Raw genomic sequence first — 16,742 nt, 5'->3', positions numbered from 1 at the left:
GTGTCTTCATTTTCAGCCCAGACACCTCTCGGGGAGACGCTCCTCGGGCTGGGGGCAGGGGGTGAGACTTCCAGGTACAAGGCAGGCACGCTGTCTGACCTCAGAGCCTGGATCTGCTGCTTTTCAGCTCAGTCAAATCCATCCGAGGCTCCGCTCAAGGTCTCCCCAGCATCTAGAGAATGGAGGAGCCTCCCACAGCGACCAAGGCACTCCCCAGACCCTCATGTCTTTGCACTGCAGCGGGCCAGGTACTCTCTTGGCAATTGCACGAGACAGTCACGAGCTTCGCATCACAGCCCGCGGACCCTCGGGTTCCGCCACTGCTGCACGGGGCGGTCTGAGAGCAGGCGCCTGAGGCTCCACCTCAAGCTCTCACCTCCAGGGCTCCGCCTCTCTCTGGAAGGTGGAGGGCCTCAGCCACCGAGGCAGCCCTCAGCCAAAGAGGGACGGGAGACTGTGGGGCCACTTGCACATATGCGAAGGGCCCAGGAGTTTGCAGCAGTGACCCCGACACTCTTCAATATAGACCCTTCCTTTCCCAGCTCACTCTCCCTCCCCTCACTCCTTCCTGGAGCACCTGCCTCCCCATCACGGACCCTGGACCCAAGTCCGGGCTTCTGCATTCGGGAATCCCATCCACAGCAATCACCTAAGGGGGCGGCACCAGATTTGGAGGCTGAGTCCATCCAAGGATTCGCCATCCGCTTCCAGCCTTGTGCTTTATTCCCTTCCTTTCATTGCTATGACTCAACTGTGTCCCTTCATTGGCCTTAGGCCGAACAGCACTGCCTAAGGGATTCCCTTGTGGCTCAGCAGGTTAAGAATCTGACTAGCATCCATGAGGATGCAGATTCGATCCCTGGCCTTGCTCAGTGGGTTAAGGATCCGGTGTCATGGTGAGCTGTGGTGTAGGTCGCAGATGCGGCTTGGATCTGCCGATGCTGTGGCTGTGGCGTAGGCCAGCAGCTGCAGCTCCAATTGGACCCCTAGCCTGGGAACTTCCATAGGCCATGGGTGAGGCCGTTAAAAATAATAATAATAAATTAATTAATTAAAAGATATAATTTGCTTAAAAAATTGCACACACCCACCTAAAACTGGACTGCCTCTCCAGTTTTAAGTGAATCAGCACCCCCCCACGCCCACCCCGGGGTGCCCCTTGCACAGGATGGCAGCTCCAGATGTGCTCCTCACTCCCCTCCAGACTGCGGGCATGGTGGAGGCAGTGGCACTGTGTGCCCAGCAGGTCCCCTGGCCAGAGACAGGTGGGGTGAGGGGGGAGAGATGGGCGGGGCCCTGCAGGGAGGGTGGAGCCCCAGGGTTCCCACCGATGCTGACGCTCTGGTGCTGGCAACGCTGCCCCTTTGCAGGCCCCACTCACTCTTTAGACTCATCCCAATCTACGACTCAGCAGAGAAAATGTCAATTTTCCCAGGATTTTTCATGTTTCAGCCTCTAGAAAAATTGCTCTCGTGGGCTTTGTTGCCACGCTGTCTATCTCCAAAGGCTGAGGCCGCCCCTGCTCCACCTGGGGTGGGAGGAGGTGAAAGCAGCTTGTCAGCCCAGGGAGGGGGCGGCAGCCAGGGAGGCGGCCACCTGGCCCAGGACCATGGTGAGAAGGAGGAGCCCATGCGGCAGGGCCACCGTGACAGGTCCGACCCCAACCTTGACCCTGCCCGCCTCCCAGGGGCAGCTGTGACCAGGGCATTCCTCTAACTTAATTTTAAGGGGCAAGGCAGCCAAATCACAATGGCCACATACTGTCCCCCGGTCCCTTCTCAGCATCGCTCACCCTTCCCTACGAACAACAACCCCCTGGCCACCACCTCTGCTTTTTCAGCCTGAATGGCCACCACCTCCTAACACTTTAACAGGCCCTCGTCTCACCCTAGACTCTAGCAAATGTCATAAACGGAGTTGAAAAACCATCACCATAAACTATATTCACTGAGCATGAGCTACATGCCTGCTCCTTATGTGTTCTTTACTAACCACAGCATTAGTTGTAAGTGTTTTGCATGTATTAATGCATTTAAACCACACAGAATCCTTTTGTTAGACACATTTTACAGATGAGGAACCTGAGGCTCAGAGGCTGAAACAGACCTTCAGGAGCGCCCAGCCACCTCCCATCATGCACTTGGGGACACCAAGGGATGGAGCTCTGGGGGGGTGGGGCTTGACTCAAGGCAGAATCCATGGAGTTCTCATCATGGCTCAGCAGAAACAAATCTGACTAGTATCCATGAGGATGCAGGTTTAATCCCTGGCCTCGCTCAGTGGGTTAAAGATCCAGTGTCGCCATGAGCTGTGGTGTGGGTCACAGACACAGCTTGGATCTGGTGTTGCTGTGGCTGTGGCGTAGACTGGCAGCTGCAGCTCCGATTGCACTCCTGGCCTGGGAACCTCCATGTGCCATGGGTAGAAAAAGGCAGAATCCAGCAGAGCCAGGAGGATCTGGATGTCTGACGCACAAATCTCAGGAAATGTCAGTACGTTATAGGTGGATTTATAGGAACACACACACACACACACACACACACACACACACACACACACACCAGGGGAAGCTGAGGAGGCTGACACAATGCAGAGGTATAAACAAACACCACCCCATGGAAAGTGATGGGTCACCCAGGCGCCTGCTCAAGATACAGCATGCATGATGTCCTCCCCCCAGGGCATCTGGGAAGGGAGACACTGCCCCAGGCTAGCATCCTTATCCCTGAGGGAGGTGCTACTGTCCCCAGCAGGGCTGACTACCGCTTGTCTCAGTACCAGGCACACAGTGGGTCCTCAACATCTGCTGACGCTTCCATAAGTAAATGATGGATGCATGAGTGTTTCAGCCAGGCCATTGGTCAGTGCCGGGTGTGGGGCTGTGAATGAGCTGTGTATTCCTTTCTCCCCCTTCACACTGCACCCAAACAGTGCTTCACCTGTCCTTGTTCAACTTCTGCCACAAATGTTATTCTTGGGTTATTCTGGGAGGGTTTTCCCACAGGCCCTCCTGGCGTATAACTGCCTAGAGACGATTCTGAGAATAACCCCAAATTTCTGGATACCTGGGAGGCCCCACAAAGTGCCTGGCAATGCCTATCTGCTTGATGATTGAATAAATGAGTGGGTGAAGGAATGAACTCAGGTCCTGTCCTAGAGGAAGCAATTGGTAATTATGGCGTGAATAAATGAATGGCAGGATGGGTGGATGGATGGATAGATAGATGGATGAAGGGGTGAATGAAGGGAGGGAAAAAGAGAGGGAGGGAGGGAGGGATGGACGAAGGGGTGGAGGGATGTATGGATGAATAGATGGATGGAGGCACGGATGATGGTAGGGATGGAGGAATGGATGATGGTAGGGATGGAGGAATGGATGATGGTGGGGATGGGGGGATGGATGATAGGGATGGAGGGATGGATGGAGGGATGGATGGATGGGATGGAGGGATGGAGGGATGGGATGGAGGGATAAAATACTGAAGCCTCGGGACTTGGTCTAAAGAAGGCACTTTCTAACTATAGTATGAATGAATACTTGAATGAGAGAATGAATGCGTGAGAGAATGAACAAACGAATGACAAAGCTAATCACAAAGAAGGTGGCCTTGAGGAGGCCCCTGTTAGGTGGAGGTCCAGGGGTTGGCAGGTGGAGGCTCCAGCTGGAAGCTGAGGAGTTAATGAGTTTGACCACTGGCTTGACCACCTGGGCCCAGAGGGGCCACCCCCCATTCCGTAGGGCCTGTCCAGTGTCACCAGGTCCCTAGGGTGTCCATGCACTGTGGCAGAATGCAATTAGTCTAGTCTTTAGTGTGGCCTGCATTTGTCATTCTTTCATTTGAAAGAATCTCTTGGAGCCAGGAGGGAGCAAGGGGGTGTGGGGGTGGGGGAGGGAGAGGGATGGAGGCAAGCTCAGCTACCCAGCCTCAACCCGAATCCCTGGAGAAACAGTATTAAAACAAAGGAGACACTGGGAGTGGAGAGGAGGGAGGCGTTGGGGGCAGAGGGGTGGGTGCAGGCCTTCTATTTATTCAGACCAGAGCAGAACAAATGGATAGATTTAATAAAATAATAAGCTAAGATTCCATGCTCTTAAAGGTACAGCCTCAGCATATGACTTGGGGTGGAGTGGAGTGTTTGCATTTTTTGTCTGGTAAAACCTGGCAAGTGAACATCTCTTTCCAAACAACACTAGAGGGTATGTGTGTGTGTGTGTGTGTGTGTGTGTGTGTGTGTGTGTGTGCTTGCATAGAAGAGCATGCGTGTCTCTGCACCCCCCCACACACCCAGGGACCTCCAAAACTCACCCAAAACGTCCCTACTGACGACCGAATGCCCACAAGTAAGCACGCCATCCCACAAGGAACACAGAGCCAAGAAGCCCTCTTGTAAGTCTTTCTGGAAGTCAAGCCAGCTGAGCATATGTGAGTAGAGCCCCTTCCTGGCCACCACTGCCCTGGATTCCTCCCCTGCCCAAAAGGGCCCCCAAGAAACGTGCTCACCTCCTGCTCACCTTGGGAAATTCCTTGCATGTATTCATTCCTCCCTTCGCTGAACACTTCCTGACACCCACTCCGCCCCGGCCAGTCTCTCTCACTGCCCCAGCGAGCCTGCCTCCAGGGGCATCGGGAGAGGGTCCAGGAAGCCTCCCTAGCCAGAGAGCTGGGTACACATCCCAGCTCCACCACTGCCCAGCTGTGTGTCCTCGGATCTGTTACTGAACCTCTCTAAGCCTCACCGAGGGGGGAAATGGACAGAGAACACCTTCCGCCTCTCTGGTTGTGGTGAGGATTAAATCGGATAATCCAGGTTAAGCACTTTGGCCCAGTGCCGGGCACACGGGAAATGCTCAATGACTCTATCATTGCGTGTCGTTTCCAGATCAGTGGCCGCAAGAGCAGAGGCTGCTGGGAAGACCCCCAGTGAACCACGGGGCTCCCCACCCTTGGCGAGCTGTACCCCCCACTCCCAGTCTGCCTTTCCCACGAAGGGTGGTTTTCCACGCCCTCACACACATTCTGAGGATCTGGAGCAGGAGCTGCTAACGGCATGTGACAGAAAGAGCCAAGCCCGCCGTCTTACCACTGAGCCCATCGCAGAACCCAAACATCGAAGGGCCCTGGGGGGGAACCAGTCCACCCCCCTCCAGCATGTCAATCCCCTCTGCCACAAGTTTGGTCCCCTCCAGTGATGGGGAACTCGTTCCCTCTGAGCTTCCTGTGCAAGAAGAAATGACATCATCGTGAGCCCCAGGGAGAGGCTGCTGACCACCTCCTCCAGACCTGACGGGAAGAACAGGTGCCCCAGCGCCCCCCGTCCTCTGAGAGGAGAGAGAACCACATGGCAGCCATTTTTTCAGATAGCATTGCAATTTGCATTCTTTTCCTTCAGCAAATATTACCACTGTCTCCTCAGCAGCCCTCTTCCAGGCTCTGGGGACAGGGTTGCAAGCATGACAAAGTCCTTGCCCTCAGAGAGCCTACCACGACTGAAAATAAAGCGATAAGTCCATCTGTAGCAAGTCAAGTGGCGCTGAGAAGAAATGCAGAGCGGGATAAGGGCAGGGAGGGGGTCCAGGGCGCTACTCCAGCCACGTGACAAGGCGACACTTCAGCAGAGACCTGAAGCAAGCACAGGAGCATGCCAAGGCGGGATGTGGAGGAAAAGGGTTCCAGGCAGGGAGGCTAGCAGGTGCAAAAGCCCTGAAGCCAGAGCGGGCTGACTTGGGGACATGCCAAATCTCCATTTTCCAAGATGCCAATTCGAGGCTCAGAGTGCAGGCGCTTGTTCTGCCCTTGGAGATCACAGACCAAGCTGCTCATTCCCACAGAGACCGAAAATCCAACCCCAGTATTGACTCACTGTGTGACCTGACGCCGGTCTCTCAACCTCTCTGGTCTTGGCTCCAGCAACAGCTCGTCGGGGCTGAGCATCCTCCGAGCAGGCAGTGCCAGGGAAGGGAGGCCCCTGGGGCCCTCTCCAGTCTGCCTCTCGGTGCAGCCCACACCCACCATTCCCCTCTACCCCCTTGTGCCATTCTCACGCCCGCACCAGCAACGCCACGCAGGATTGGTACGCCTGCCAAAACAGCTATTAACCCAGTAGCCAATAATAACACGTTATCCTATCAATTTGCTCCTGAAACGCTGTGTAATTGCAGAACCCAAGTTTGCCATTTCGGTAGCTTGGTTACGACATAAACAGAGAAGAACTCACCAGTTCCTTCACAAGGAGAACAAGTGGCTGGCCACGAGAAACACGTGCTTGTCACCGAGCCCTCCCGCCACCCCCAGTGGGCCCCACGGAATCCATCAGGAATCATGGTCTGGGGATCCGTCGTCAGGGGCTCGTCTCGGGGTCCTCTTGGCAAGTTCCCCTCTGTGCCTGGAGAGGGGACCGATGCCCGGGAAGGGATGGCTCGGGGCCACGCTGGCCTTGTGGGTGGCAAGGGCAGGCCCAGACACTGACACTTATGCAGCCTCCCGGCCACCAGCCAGGAACCACAGTGCAGGAAGTGGGACAGAAGCGAGGGGGCGGGAGGAGACAAGAGGGGGGCAGGGCGCGTAGGGGCCAGCAAGCGCTCCAGCCCACAGGGCACACGGACCATCAGGGAGGCAGGTCAGCCTCCTCAGAGGAGGCAGAGGGGCCAGGAGGCCACTGGGTGGGCGTAGAGAGAAGGATGGGGAGAGCAAAGAGAGCAGCACCAGACCCAGAGATCAGGGTGCCCCACACCACACACCCCACCCCCACACGGCAGGACCCGAGGCAGATGTGACACCCTAGCCACCAGTGCCTCCTAGGCCCTCACTTTTTCGCCCCCAGCCCAGGGAGGAAGAAGTTCCTTCCTCCTGGATTAGATTCCACTCCAAGCGAACACTCTGCTTCCCAAGGAGCCAGGAGCCTCTAATGGGACTCTTGGTGTTCCGGTGCAGACACCAGCCTGTTTTATCCATTTTTCCCCCCCTCCAGCCCCACCCCTCCGCTTACCTCTCCCCCCTGCTCACCAGGGCGCCCCAGGACAAGTTGTTTGATGCCCTTGCTCCAGGCACCCAGCGGCGGGGCAGTCGAGGGCTGGAGAGGCGCTTCCCGCTGCCCCACTGGTGACCTCAGCCCTGGGACGCATCCCCACCCTCGGCCTCAGCCGGGGAGAGGATGGGCCCAGCGTGGCTGCTCCCGCCGGCTTGGCGGAAACTCCAGCTAGTGGGGAGAGGAAGGGCCTCGGGGAGGGAGTGGGGGAGGAGACAGAGGAGGCCAAAGGCTCGGCCACTCAGCCAGATGCTGACCCAGCTGAGGGCCCCAGGCCCCAGGGGTGCCCGGGAAGTTCTGACGCCCCCGCCCGCTCTGGGGTTCCTGCCGAGATGAGGGGTCTGGGGCACCACCAGCCCAACGCCTGCCCCCGAGGCTGGGGTTAAAGGAGGCACATGGGGCTGCCAGGACAGGGTGGGGGGACAGCCCCTCAGAGGCCCTGGGTGGGGTGGGTGGGGTGCTGTCTGCGGGAAGGAGCTCTCAGCAAATGGAAACCAGGCCCCAGAAACTGGCCGGGCCACAGCGGCTGCACTGCTCCTGGGAAAACCCAGCTGCTCGCTGAAAGGTGCCCCAACCCCGGCAAAAAGCCCGTCAAAGTGAAAGAGCAGGGAGGGGGGGCCCAGTGGCTGAGGCACTTGGCTGCATCTACACAGTCCCTCCCGCTCTGTGCTCCGAGCACCTCCACTGTTGGCACATTATCCTCCACGGCCGGCTGGCCCGTAAGTGCTGTAAAAAGCCAACTCGCGGAGCAATTTTCCTCCCTTTGCTTCCCTCCGAGGCCTTTGGTCAGGTTTCCAGCAGAGCCGGGTCTGAGCTGCATCCTGGGCCTGGAGATCAGCATCACGCTGGGCTGGGCAAGCGTGAGTTCCCCACTCCCAACATGTCCATTTTTGAAGATTCAAACCCAACACTGAATCCTCAGCTCACAGCAGTGAGGGAGCAGGGAGCGGGGAGGGGGGGATGGACACAGGGCTATGGATGACAATTTGAGATTAGTGGCACCCCAGGGTCCTGCCGACAAGAGCTTGGTGTGCAGTGAGAAGCTGGATAGGATGAGGAGAAAAGGGATTTCCCCCCCACCCCAAACCCTGCCACTGTTGGTGAGAATGTAAGTTGGTGTAGCTGCTATGGAAAACAGTATGGAGGCTTCTCAAAAAACTAAAAATAGAGTTGCCATATGATCCAGCAATCCCTCTCCTAGGCAGAATCCGGACAAAACGCTAACTTGAAAAGACACATGCACCCTCCTGTTCATAGCAGCATGATTTACAATAGGCAAGACATGGAAGCAACCTAAATGTCCATCGGCAGATGAATGGATTAAGATGTGGTAAATATATACACAATGGAATATTACTCAGGAGTGAAAAAGAATGAAATAATGCCATTTGCAGCAACATGGATGAGCTTAGAGATTCTCATACTAAATGAAGTAAGTCAGGAAGACCACGACAAATATCATATGATATCATTTACATGCGGAATCTAAAATATGACACAAATGAACTCATTTACAAAACAGAAACAGACTCACAGACATAGAGTTAAAAGGGGAGGGGGTGGGAGAGGGATGGGTTGGGCGTTTGGGATTAGCAGACGTAAACAATTAGATACAGGATGGATAAACAACAAGGTCCTCCTGTCTAGTACAGGGAATATTTATGTTGATAAATATTGATTTATCAATATCCTGCGATAAATCGTAATGGAAAAGAATAGGAAAAAGAATGTGTACACATAGGTATAACTGAATCACTCTGCTGGACACCAGAAACTAACACAACATTGTAAACCGACTATATTTCAATAAAAAATAAAATTAAAAAAGAGCTCGATGGAGTTCCCGTCATGGCACAGCGGAAACAAATCTGACTAGGAATCATGAGGTTGCAGGTTCGATCCCTGGCCTTGATCAGTGGGTTAACGATCCGGCATTGCCATGAGCTGTGATGTAGGTGGCAGATGTGGCTCGGATCCCGCGTTGCTGTGGCTGTGGCGTAGGCCGGCGGCTACAGCTCCGATTCGACCCCTAGCCTGGGAACCTCCATTCTCCGTGGTGCGGCCCTAAAGAGACAAAAAGACCAAAAAAAAAAAAGAGCTCGGTGTGCGGTGGAATTCAACAAGTGTAGCAGTCATCTACGCATTCATTCACCCATTCAGTCAATAGATGTTGATGACATGCTTAGAACCCAGCAGGCTCTTTGGTGCTGGAGGTGTGCAGGGAGACCGAGCGCAGTTCTTGCCCCATGGTGTTCACAGCCTCGTGAAAGAGACAGACGCTCTATATGTGCTGACATCTGCTACGACTGGAGAAGTCCCTGGGGCGGTGGGAGAACAGGGGCTGGGGTGCAAAAGGGCTTCCTAGAAAAAGCAACCTCTACGTTGAGACCAGCAGGATGACTAGGAATTAGCCAAGGAAAAAGGAAGCAGAGTTGGAAACAGAGGTCCAAGCAGCAGCCCAGCACGTGCAAAGGCCTGGAGCCGAGACCAGCGTCTTTGACCGTTTCCACTGAATCGCATCTGGCTCCTCTCTCTGAGCCCTGGTGGGTGGCCCAACCCCAGCAGCTCCCCACTCCCACCCCCAGACTCCGGGAGCCCCCCGCTGGCACCTCTAGAGGCTAAGCCCCGAGCTGAGACCTTCTTTCCCAGCTGAAGTTCTTGTTTGAAATGTTTTCGTCTGTTTATTTTTAGGGGGGTGGGGGTGGGAAGAGAAAAGGGAGTCCTGAAGGTCTTTTACTTTTCAGAAAAAAATTTAATAAATAAATAGAGCCTCAAGAAAAGGGCATGGAGAGGTCTCTGCATCTGTAACCACTGAACAAATTAAAATTAGCTCATTTAATCAGCTCCTAATGGCCTGGCTGTCCCGAGTGGGCTCCGGAACACAGCAAACTTCACAGCAGAAACGCGCAGGCCAATGTCAGTTTATCCTACAACAAAGGGATTTTCTAAATAGCACAATCAAAACGCAGTGAAAGCAGGAGAGAGCTGGGGAGGCAGAACTCAGCGCCCCCCAGATCCTGGTGGCCCCCCCCCACCAGCTTCATCCCTTTGAACGGAATTGTTCTTTTGGCTTTTGTTCTAATTATCTAAACATATGCGTAACTCTGTTCTACAAAGTGTGTCTTAACCAGCAAAGAAGCCCCCACCACACCTTCCTGGGGCCCCTGCCCCCAGGGCCCATGGCATTAACACCTCCTCCTTCCCTTCCCACCAGCCTCTGACACAGGCATGCGCACGCACGCGCATGCACACACACACACACACACACACACACCTACAGGCCCCGCAGTCATACGCCCACACACACACACAGTTCTAGAAAAAGTCACACTGACATACGCATAGCTATGTGTGTACAGTCACCTACATGTGCAATTACATACATGCCGCGACACACGCCACCCCCCTCCCCACACACACACACACTACACACAGCTCTCCAGTTCCTGCCTAACAGCTGGAGAGGGAGGCGCACGCACCTCACCACACCCCCAGGGAAGGCCACTGTGCGCACACCTGAGGCCCAGGCTGGTAGCAAGGACTCTTATTTCCCTGGAGTGGTTTCTCGATGCAACTTGCCACCTGGGCTAAGTGATTAGGGCGATTGAAGAGGGGGAGTGAAAGGCCAAAGAAGGGGAGCCGGGGGTCAAGGGAGAAAAGGGTGGGGGCGCCCCGTGCCAGGGCGAGCCCGATCCAGTAACCCCTCAGGGCCTGACGGGGGGCACAGAAGGCAGCTCTTTGGTCACTGCTGAGCTCATTTTCCGGTCCCTCAGCCTCCAAGCAGCTGACCTGCAGCCCTAGAGCCCTGGGTGCTTGGCCTCGTGAGACATAAGCCAGGCAGGGTTCAGATCCTGGCTCCATCACTCACTAGCGCCGAGCCTTCCCCCTCTATAAAATGGGAAACAGCATCAGCCCATTGAAAAGTTGTGCTGATTAAATTAGAGCAGGTCAGTAACCTGCCTGGCATAGAACAAACTACGACAACCTGCGCCGCTGTTCCCATTTATACATGCGGGCAGGCGCCCAAGAGGACAGTCAGACAGCGGGTGAGAGACACAACCAGACGAGAGCGAGTCGTTCTGTAGCTTTCAATTTCTTAGCCACCCCCAATCCCCCAAGTGAGGGAGGGGGAATTTTAAAAAGTAAGTCAAAGGTCCCATTGTAACTCAGCAAGTGAGGAACAACTGGTATCCATGAGGATGCGGGTTCGATCCCTGGCCTCGCTCAGTGGGTCGGGGAGCCGGCGTTGCCATGAGCTATGGTGTAGGTCACAGATGTGGCTCGGGTCTAATGTTGCTGTGGATGTGGTGTAGACTGGCAGCTGCAGCTTCGATTTGACCCCTAGCCTGGGAACTGCCACATGTCGTAGGTGCGGCCCTAAAACGACAAAAAAAAAAAAGGCAAATCAAAGACATTAAACAGGGTGTAAAGAGTGACTGACCAGACAATGAGGGCTCCGGAAGGCTTCTGACCCAGAGCGGGATAGCACTTTTCATATGCCTGAGCTCTTCCATTCCCACAGCAACGCCCTGGGTGCGTGCAAACATTATCCCCACTTCACAGAAACAGAAACTGAGGCTCAGAAAGCAGGGGAGCCTGGCTGATGTCCTGGGGTGCACAGCCTGCTTGCAAAGGAGTCTGCCTGGATCTAGGCCTCAGGCCAGTGCCCTGCCCCTCCCCATGGTAAAGGTTTCTGCCGGGCTTGCTCTTCCACCTGCAAGAGGACTCCTGGAGGACACCCACACCTGAGGGTTGTCTCAGCCCGCAGCTCCTGGGGCTGCAAGAGCCTCAAGCCACCCAACCCAGACCCAGAAGGGCAGCCCTTCCCCACAGCAGCTCACAAAGGCCGCAATGCCCCATACCTCCCCATGCCAAGAAGGGGGTCAGGAAGGGCCCTTTCCCATTTCACAGACTTGGAAACTGAGGCCCAGAAGTGGTGAGGGTGGCAGATTCAAATTGCCACAGCTCCCAGGTGGCTCCCAATGGGAGCTGAGACTGCAAGATTTTGTTTGTTTGTTTTTTCTTTTTAAGTTCGCACTTGTGGCATATGGAAGTTCCCGGCCTAGGGGTTGAATCAGAATTGCAGCTGCCAGCCTATGACACAGCCACAGAAACACCAGATCCAAGCCATGTCTTCAACCTACACCACAGCTCACGACAACTCCAGATCCTTAAGCCACTGAGTGAAGCTAGGGATCGAACCCACAACCTCAAGGATACTAGTCGGGTTTGTTTCTACTGAGCCAAAACGAGAACTCCTCCCGGCCCGGCCCTCCCCCAGGCAGCTCCTCCTGGGATCTGTCCTATGGGCAGCACACCTGGATCCCCAGGGAATGTTCAGAAAAAGGACCCGGATATGGGTCCAGCCAGCAGGTTTCACCGGGTTGGTAGTGGCTGTGACCAGTCCTATTTAAAGGATTCCCTTCTCCATCTGCTTGCCGGGGCCCAGGCTGACCCTTCAGCTCTCAGGTGGCAGGAGACTCAGAGCCACCTGAGGCAGCCTCAGTATGAGCAACAGGACCCAGGGAATAAGCTCCCCCAGCCATGTCCCCAGCATGCATCAGGTCACCCAAGAGGAAAGAAGCGTGATCCGTGGCCGTCAAGTGCCTGGGCCTGGGGTTGAATCTTGGCTCGGCCACATACATGCTGTGTGACCTGGAGAAAGTGACCTCCCCTCTCTGAGCCACAAACTTCAACTGTAAAATGAAGACAGTAATAATAGATGCCTCCGAGATTCCCACTATGTCACAGCAGGTTAAAGATCCAGCATTGCCACATCTGTGGCGTAGGTTACAGCTGTGGCTTGGAACATCCATAGCCATGGGTGCCGCCCCAAAAAACAGTCAAAAGAAGGACGTCTCCCTCCCTGACTTGAGGATTGAAGTCAGAGTCTTCAATCCTGGGGATGAAGGGAGTGAAATCTGGGAAGCGTCTACCTGTACGCCTGCCCCAGGCCCTGGTTGGTTGCCCTTAGTACCACAGAGAGTATGGAAGGAAGAGAGATGGGTGGTCTCAAATCTGCCCATCGCTGACACAGGCTTCCCTAGAGGCCCAGGCCATCACTCCCAACGAACAGGCTGCAGGATGCCCTTCCTCTTTCAGACCCAGCAGGACAGTTGCCCCATAGGCTCCCCCCAGGCTCACACTCCCTTCCCTGGTTCTGGAACCGAGCCTAGCCGGCAGCTGATGGGACAGCCCAGAGCAGGTAGCCAGGCTGCACAGACCCAGGCAGGTACAGGCCGCTCCTTACAGGGTCTGGACCCAAGAGGCAGGAGTTGGACCCAGAAGATCCTCAGAGAGCCCCAAACTTCACTCTTTTAAGATAAGCGTTCAGAAGAGAACTAAAAGGCAAAAAATCAGTAGGCAGTCTTGCCCCCACCCGCCGCTGTGTCATCATCGGAAATCTCGCCTCACCCCTCCTAGGCGGTGTGGCCCTACGCTCCTACACTGAGCCTCAGCTTCCACTCTCTGGGCTCTGCTCACCTGGCGGGGCCGCAGTGAGGGTCAGAGGTCAGAGGTCACACCTGTGCAGATGCTCGGTAAATTGCCAAGTGCCAGGGCCATGGGCGGGATCACTGGGGACAGTTGGGGCAGGAATGGGGGCACCTGCCCACTCCCCTACATCTGGGCAGTGACCACAGGAGGAGAAGAGGTTTATGCTGGGGCTGGGCGCTCCTGCCAGGGCCCCAGAAGGCAGGCAATGCGCTGTTGCCTCCATCCTGGCCAGCATGGAGAGATGCTGCCACCTGACACAGGACATGGTGGGGCATCAGCCACTGGATGATGTTAGGGTTTTCCCAGCCCCCAGTCCCTAGACAACCTGCTCCTGCAAGAGACCAGTGCAGATGCTGGATGCTCGCAGACCACAGTCCCAAAACAAACAAACAAAAACACAAAAAACAAGCCTTCCCGCTTGTTCACACTCAAGCATCTGACCCCTCGAGCCACAGCCCAGGAAGGATGGGAGGGAGTCTGCCCACTTCACCGGCTGCCAGGGAGGCCTCTATCCCTCTAACTCCACCAGCAGAGAGGCTCAGATGCAGGCAACTACCCAAGTGGGAAGACAAGGGTCCAGGCCCTGAACTCCAGTCCAGGCTCACTTTGCCCCTGTGTCATCTCCGAAAAGGGGCCTCCCCTGAGACTCCATCTCCCCAAGGGCTCGGGCTCCCTCTGCCCCGAAAGCCACAAAACAAATGAAACAGCACTGCCTCTCTCTGAGCCAGTGCAGGCTACAATTAATCTGAAACAGGGATTTTCTTAATTGCTGGGTTTTACAACCCAAACAGAAGAGATAAAGTACAGCTAGTTGACAACACTGGCTTGAGGCAAGACAGTTAAAGCATCGTGCATGTGTGTGTGTGTGTGTGTGTGTGTGTGTGTGTGTGTGTGTGTGTGTGTGTGTGGAGGGGGCTCTTTGAAAAGCTGGTGTGATGTGAATGGATGGCCCCTGAAACACTCCGTTCCCTTAGGGAGTCAGGCCAGAAACACTGGGGGACAAGTTTCCCAAACAACATGCCTTATCCCTATGCAAAAGATAAACATATAAATAAAGGGCGATCCACCTCCACTTTTCCTAATTGCCTTCCTTCGCAGGCACATGCGGTTCCACACCCGGCGGCCCCTTCGGAAGGTGGTGTCAGAGCCAACAGGGCTCCCAGGACCTGGAGGGTCGAGCAGCCCTCATTAGCTGTGCCGGGCCGCCCAGGGAGCCTGGAAAAATGGTGTCAACAGGCAATAGGCAACATCCCTCCAGCACAAGGATGACTGCCCCCCGGGAGAGATGGAGACATGAGATGTGAAGGGGTCCTTCTGGCCCTGTTCTTGGGGGAGCTACAGACCGAGCAGCAGCCACCTCTGAAGTGGACGCAAACCGTGGACATGCATCCAGGGCCGACCCCCAGGGCAGCGCCAAGAGCTGGCCCTTACTCGGCATTCCCGCTGTGGCGCAGTGTGTGAAGAACCTGATTGCAATGGCTCAAGTCGCTGCAGTTGTTCGATCCCCAGCCCAGTGCAGTGGATTAAAGGATCAGGTGTTGCCACAACTGCAGGGTAGGTTGCAGCTGTGGCTCGGATTCAATCCCCAGCCCAGGAACTTGCATATGCTGTGGGTGTAGCATTAAAATTAAAAAAAAAAAAAAAAAAAAAAAAGAGGAGGTCCCCTTGTGGCTCAGCATTAACAAACCCCACTAGCATCCATAAAGACGTGGGTTCGATCCCTGGCCCCGCTCAATGGATTAAGCATCCAGGGTTGCCGTGAGCTATGGTGTGGATTGCAAACGCAGCTCGGATCCCTGCATTACTGTGGCTGTGGCATAGGCCGGCAGCTGCAGCTCCGATTCAACCCCTAGCCTGGGAACCTCCATGTGCAGCCCTAAAAAGAAAAAAAAAAAAGAAGTGGCACTTCCTCCACGTCCTGAGCACAAATCAACCTACAATCAGACATCCCACCTCCTGTCCGGGAGGAGTGGCAGCAGTGTACCTGCCCGTGTGCACCTGGCAGGCTGGGACAGTCCAGAGGAAGAGGAAGGAAGGAAAGGGCAGAGACCGGGTGGAGGAAGGACAGCTCCACCTGACGCCTCCTGAGCTGTAGTCCATATGCGATGCCCTATGCGCCTTGCATATGCGGGTCCATACCCCCTGCCCTAAACCCTCGAAGCCAGATGTGTTCCAGAATCCAGACTTTCTCAACTTCTAGAAAAGTAATACCGTGCATTTCCTTGGTATATGGGGACAGCGCAGAAGCAATCAAGCAGATTGATATTTCTGCAGCCAAGCATAATTCACCAACATGAATTAAAAGAAGACAGGGAATAGCCTGGTAGCCTAGTGCTTAAGGAGTTGGTGTTGCCACTGCTGGGGTGCAGGTTCAATCCCTGCCTCAGAAACGTCCACCTCCCACAGGCACAGCAAAAACAAAACAAAGCAAAGCAAAACAACAACAAATCCAAACACTCTAAATAATTTCACACAGACCAGGTCAAAGTTGGCTGCCAAATGAGTTACAAAGAAAAAAAAAAAAAAACCTTTCAGGTTTCAGGCTTTCTGAAATTCAGAATACTGAATAAGGAATTATGGACCTACACTGTGTCTTTAATCTTCCCAGTGACTCTATGGGGAGGGATACTGTTGCTATTCCCGCTTTCTAGAAGGGGAAAGCGAAGCATAGAGAAGTTAAGAAGTAACTTCCCTGCAGTCACATTGCAGGTGAGTGGGGGAGCCCCGCAGCCGTCTGTCCGGCCTGAGGATCGGCATTCTCCACCCTAGCTGCCCAAGGTACTGAGCCACAGTCTAAAAGCTTCCTGAAAAAAATAAAAACGAGCATCTCCAAGTATCCCCGGCATCCACATCGCCTGCCTCCACCATGTGTGCGGTATTCAGGCTGACCCCACCAGGAGGCGCCCTACCTGGAAGCTACAGAGGCCCAAATGGCATCCCTACACCTGCCAGGGCCCTGGCGAGAGCCCAGAAGCCCAGGGGCAGGTTTCTACCAGCAGGTGAGGCTCCTTGCCCCACCCTGGTGCCCAGGTAATTACTCCCCACCTGCCACATTCTGTACAGTTCATTTTATCTACAACAAAGACGCTAAACACATCTCCAGCCTGGGAGGAATGGGCTGCGGAGTAATCCCCCTTGCCGGAGACCAGGGCTTCCAGCTGAACTCCCAGAGGGTGGGGACCCCACTTCTTCCAAAAGATGTGAGACCCCCCCACAACTCC

The 16,742-nt window shown here is 54.9% G+C and overlaps 1 protein-coding gene across 11 annotated transcripts in view; it reads right to left on the bottom strand.

Moving 5' to 3' along the window:
• The window catches only part of ZNF423 (zinc finger protein 423), a 370,202-nt gene that overhangs the window by 172,635 nt on the left and 180,825 nt on the right, over nucleotides 1-16,742 (bottom strand). For 3 of the 11 annotated variants that reach the window (XR_014805925.1, XR_014805924.1, XM_021094224.2), the window contains exon 1: nucleotides 6,988-7,195. The exons of 5 other annotated variants lie outside the window; for them this stretch is intronic. Coding sequence is in view for 1 of the 6 variants with exons in the window: in XM_084960306.1 (XP_084816432.1) it covers nucleotides 6,217-6,607 (391 nt within the window). In the remaining 5 variants the exon portion in view is untranslated. 3 more of the 11 variants (XM_021094225.2, XM_084960306.1, XM_021094226.2) reach the window with 3 other exon arrangements.

Source organism: Sus scrofa, chromosome 6, assembly GCF_054392235.1.
Source record: "Sus scrofa isolate SSC_HxYL_T2T_F1_AM1 chromosome 6, Sscrofa_HxYL_maternal_Yorkshire_Landrace_v2.0, whole genome shotgun sequence".
Lineage (NCBI taxonomy): Eukaryota > Metazoa > Chordata > Mammalia > Artiodactyla > Suidae > Sus > Sus scrofa.
This window is presented reverse-complemented; position numbering and strand designations above follow the sequence as displayed.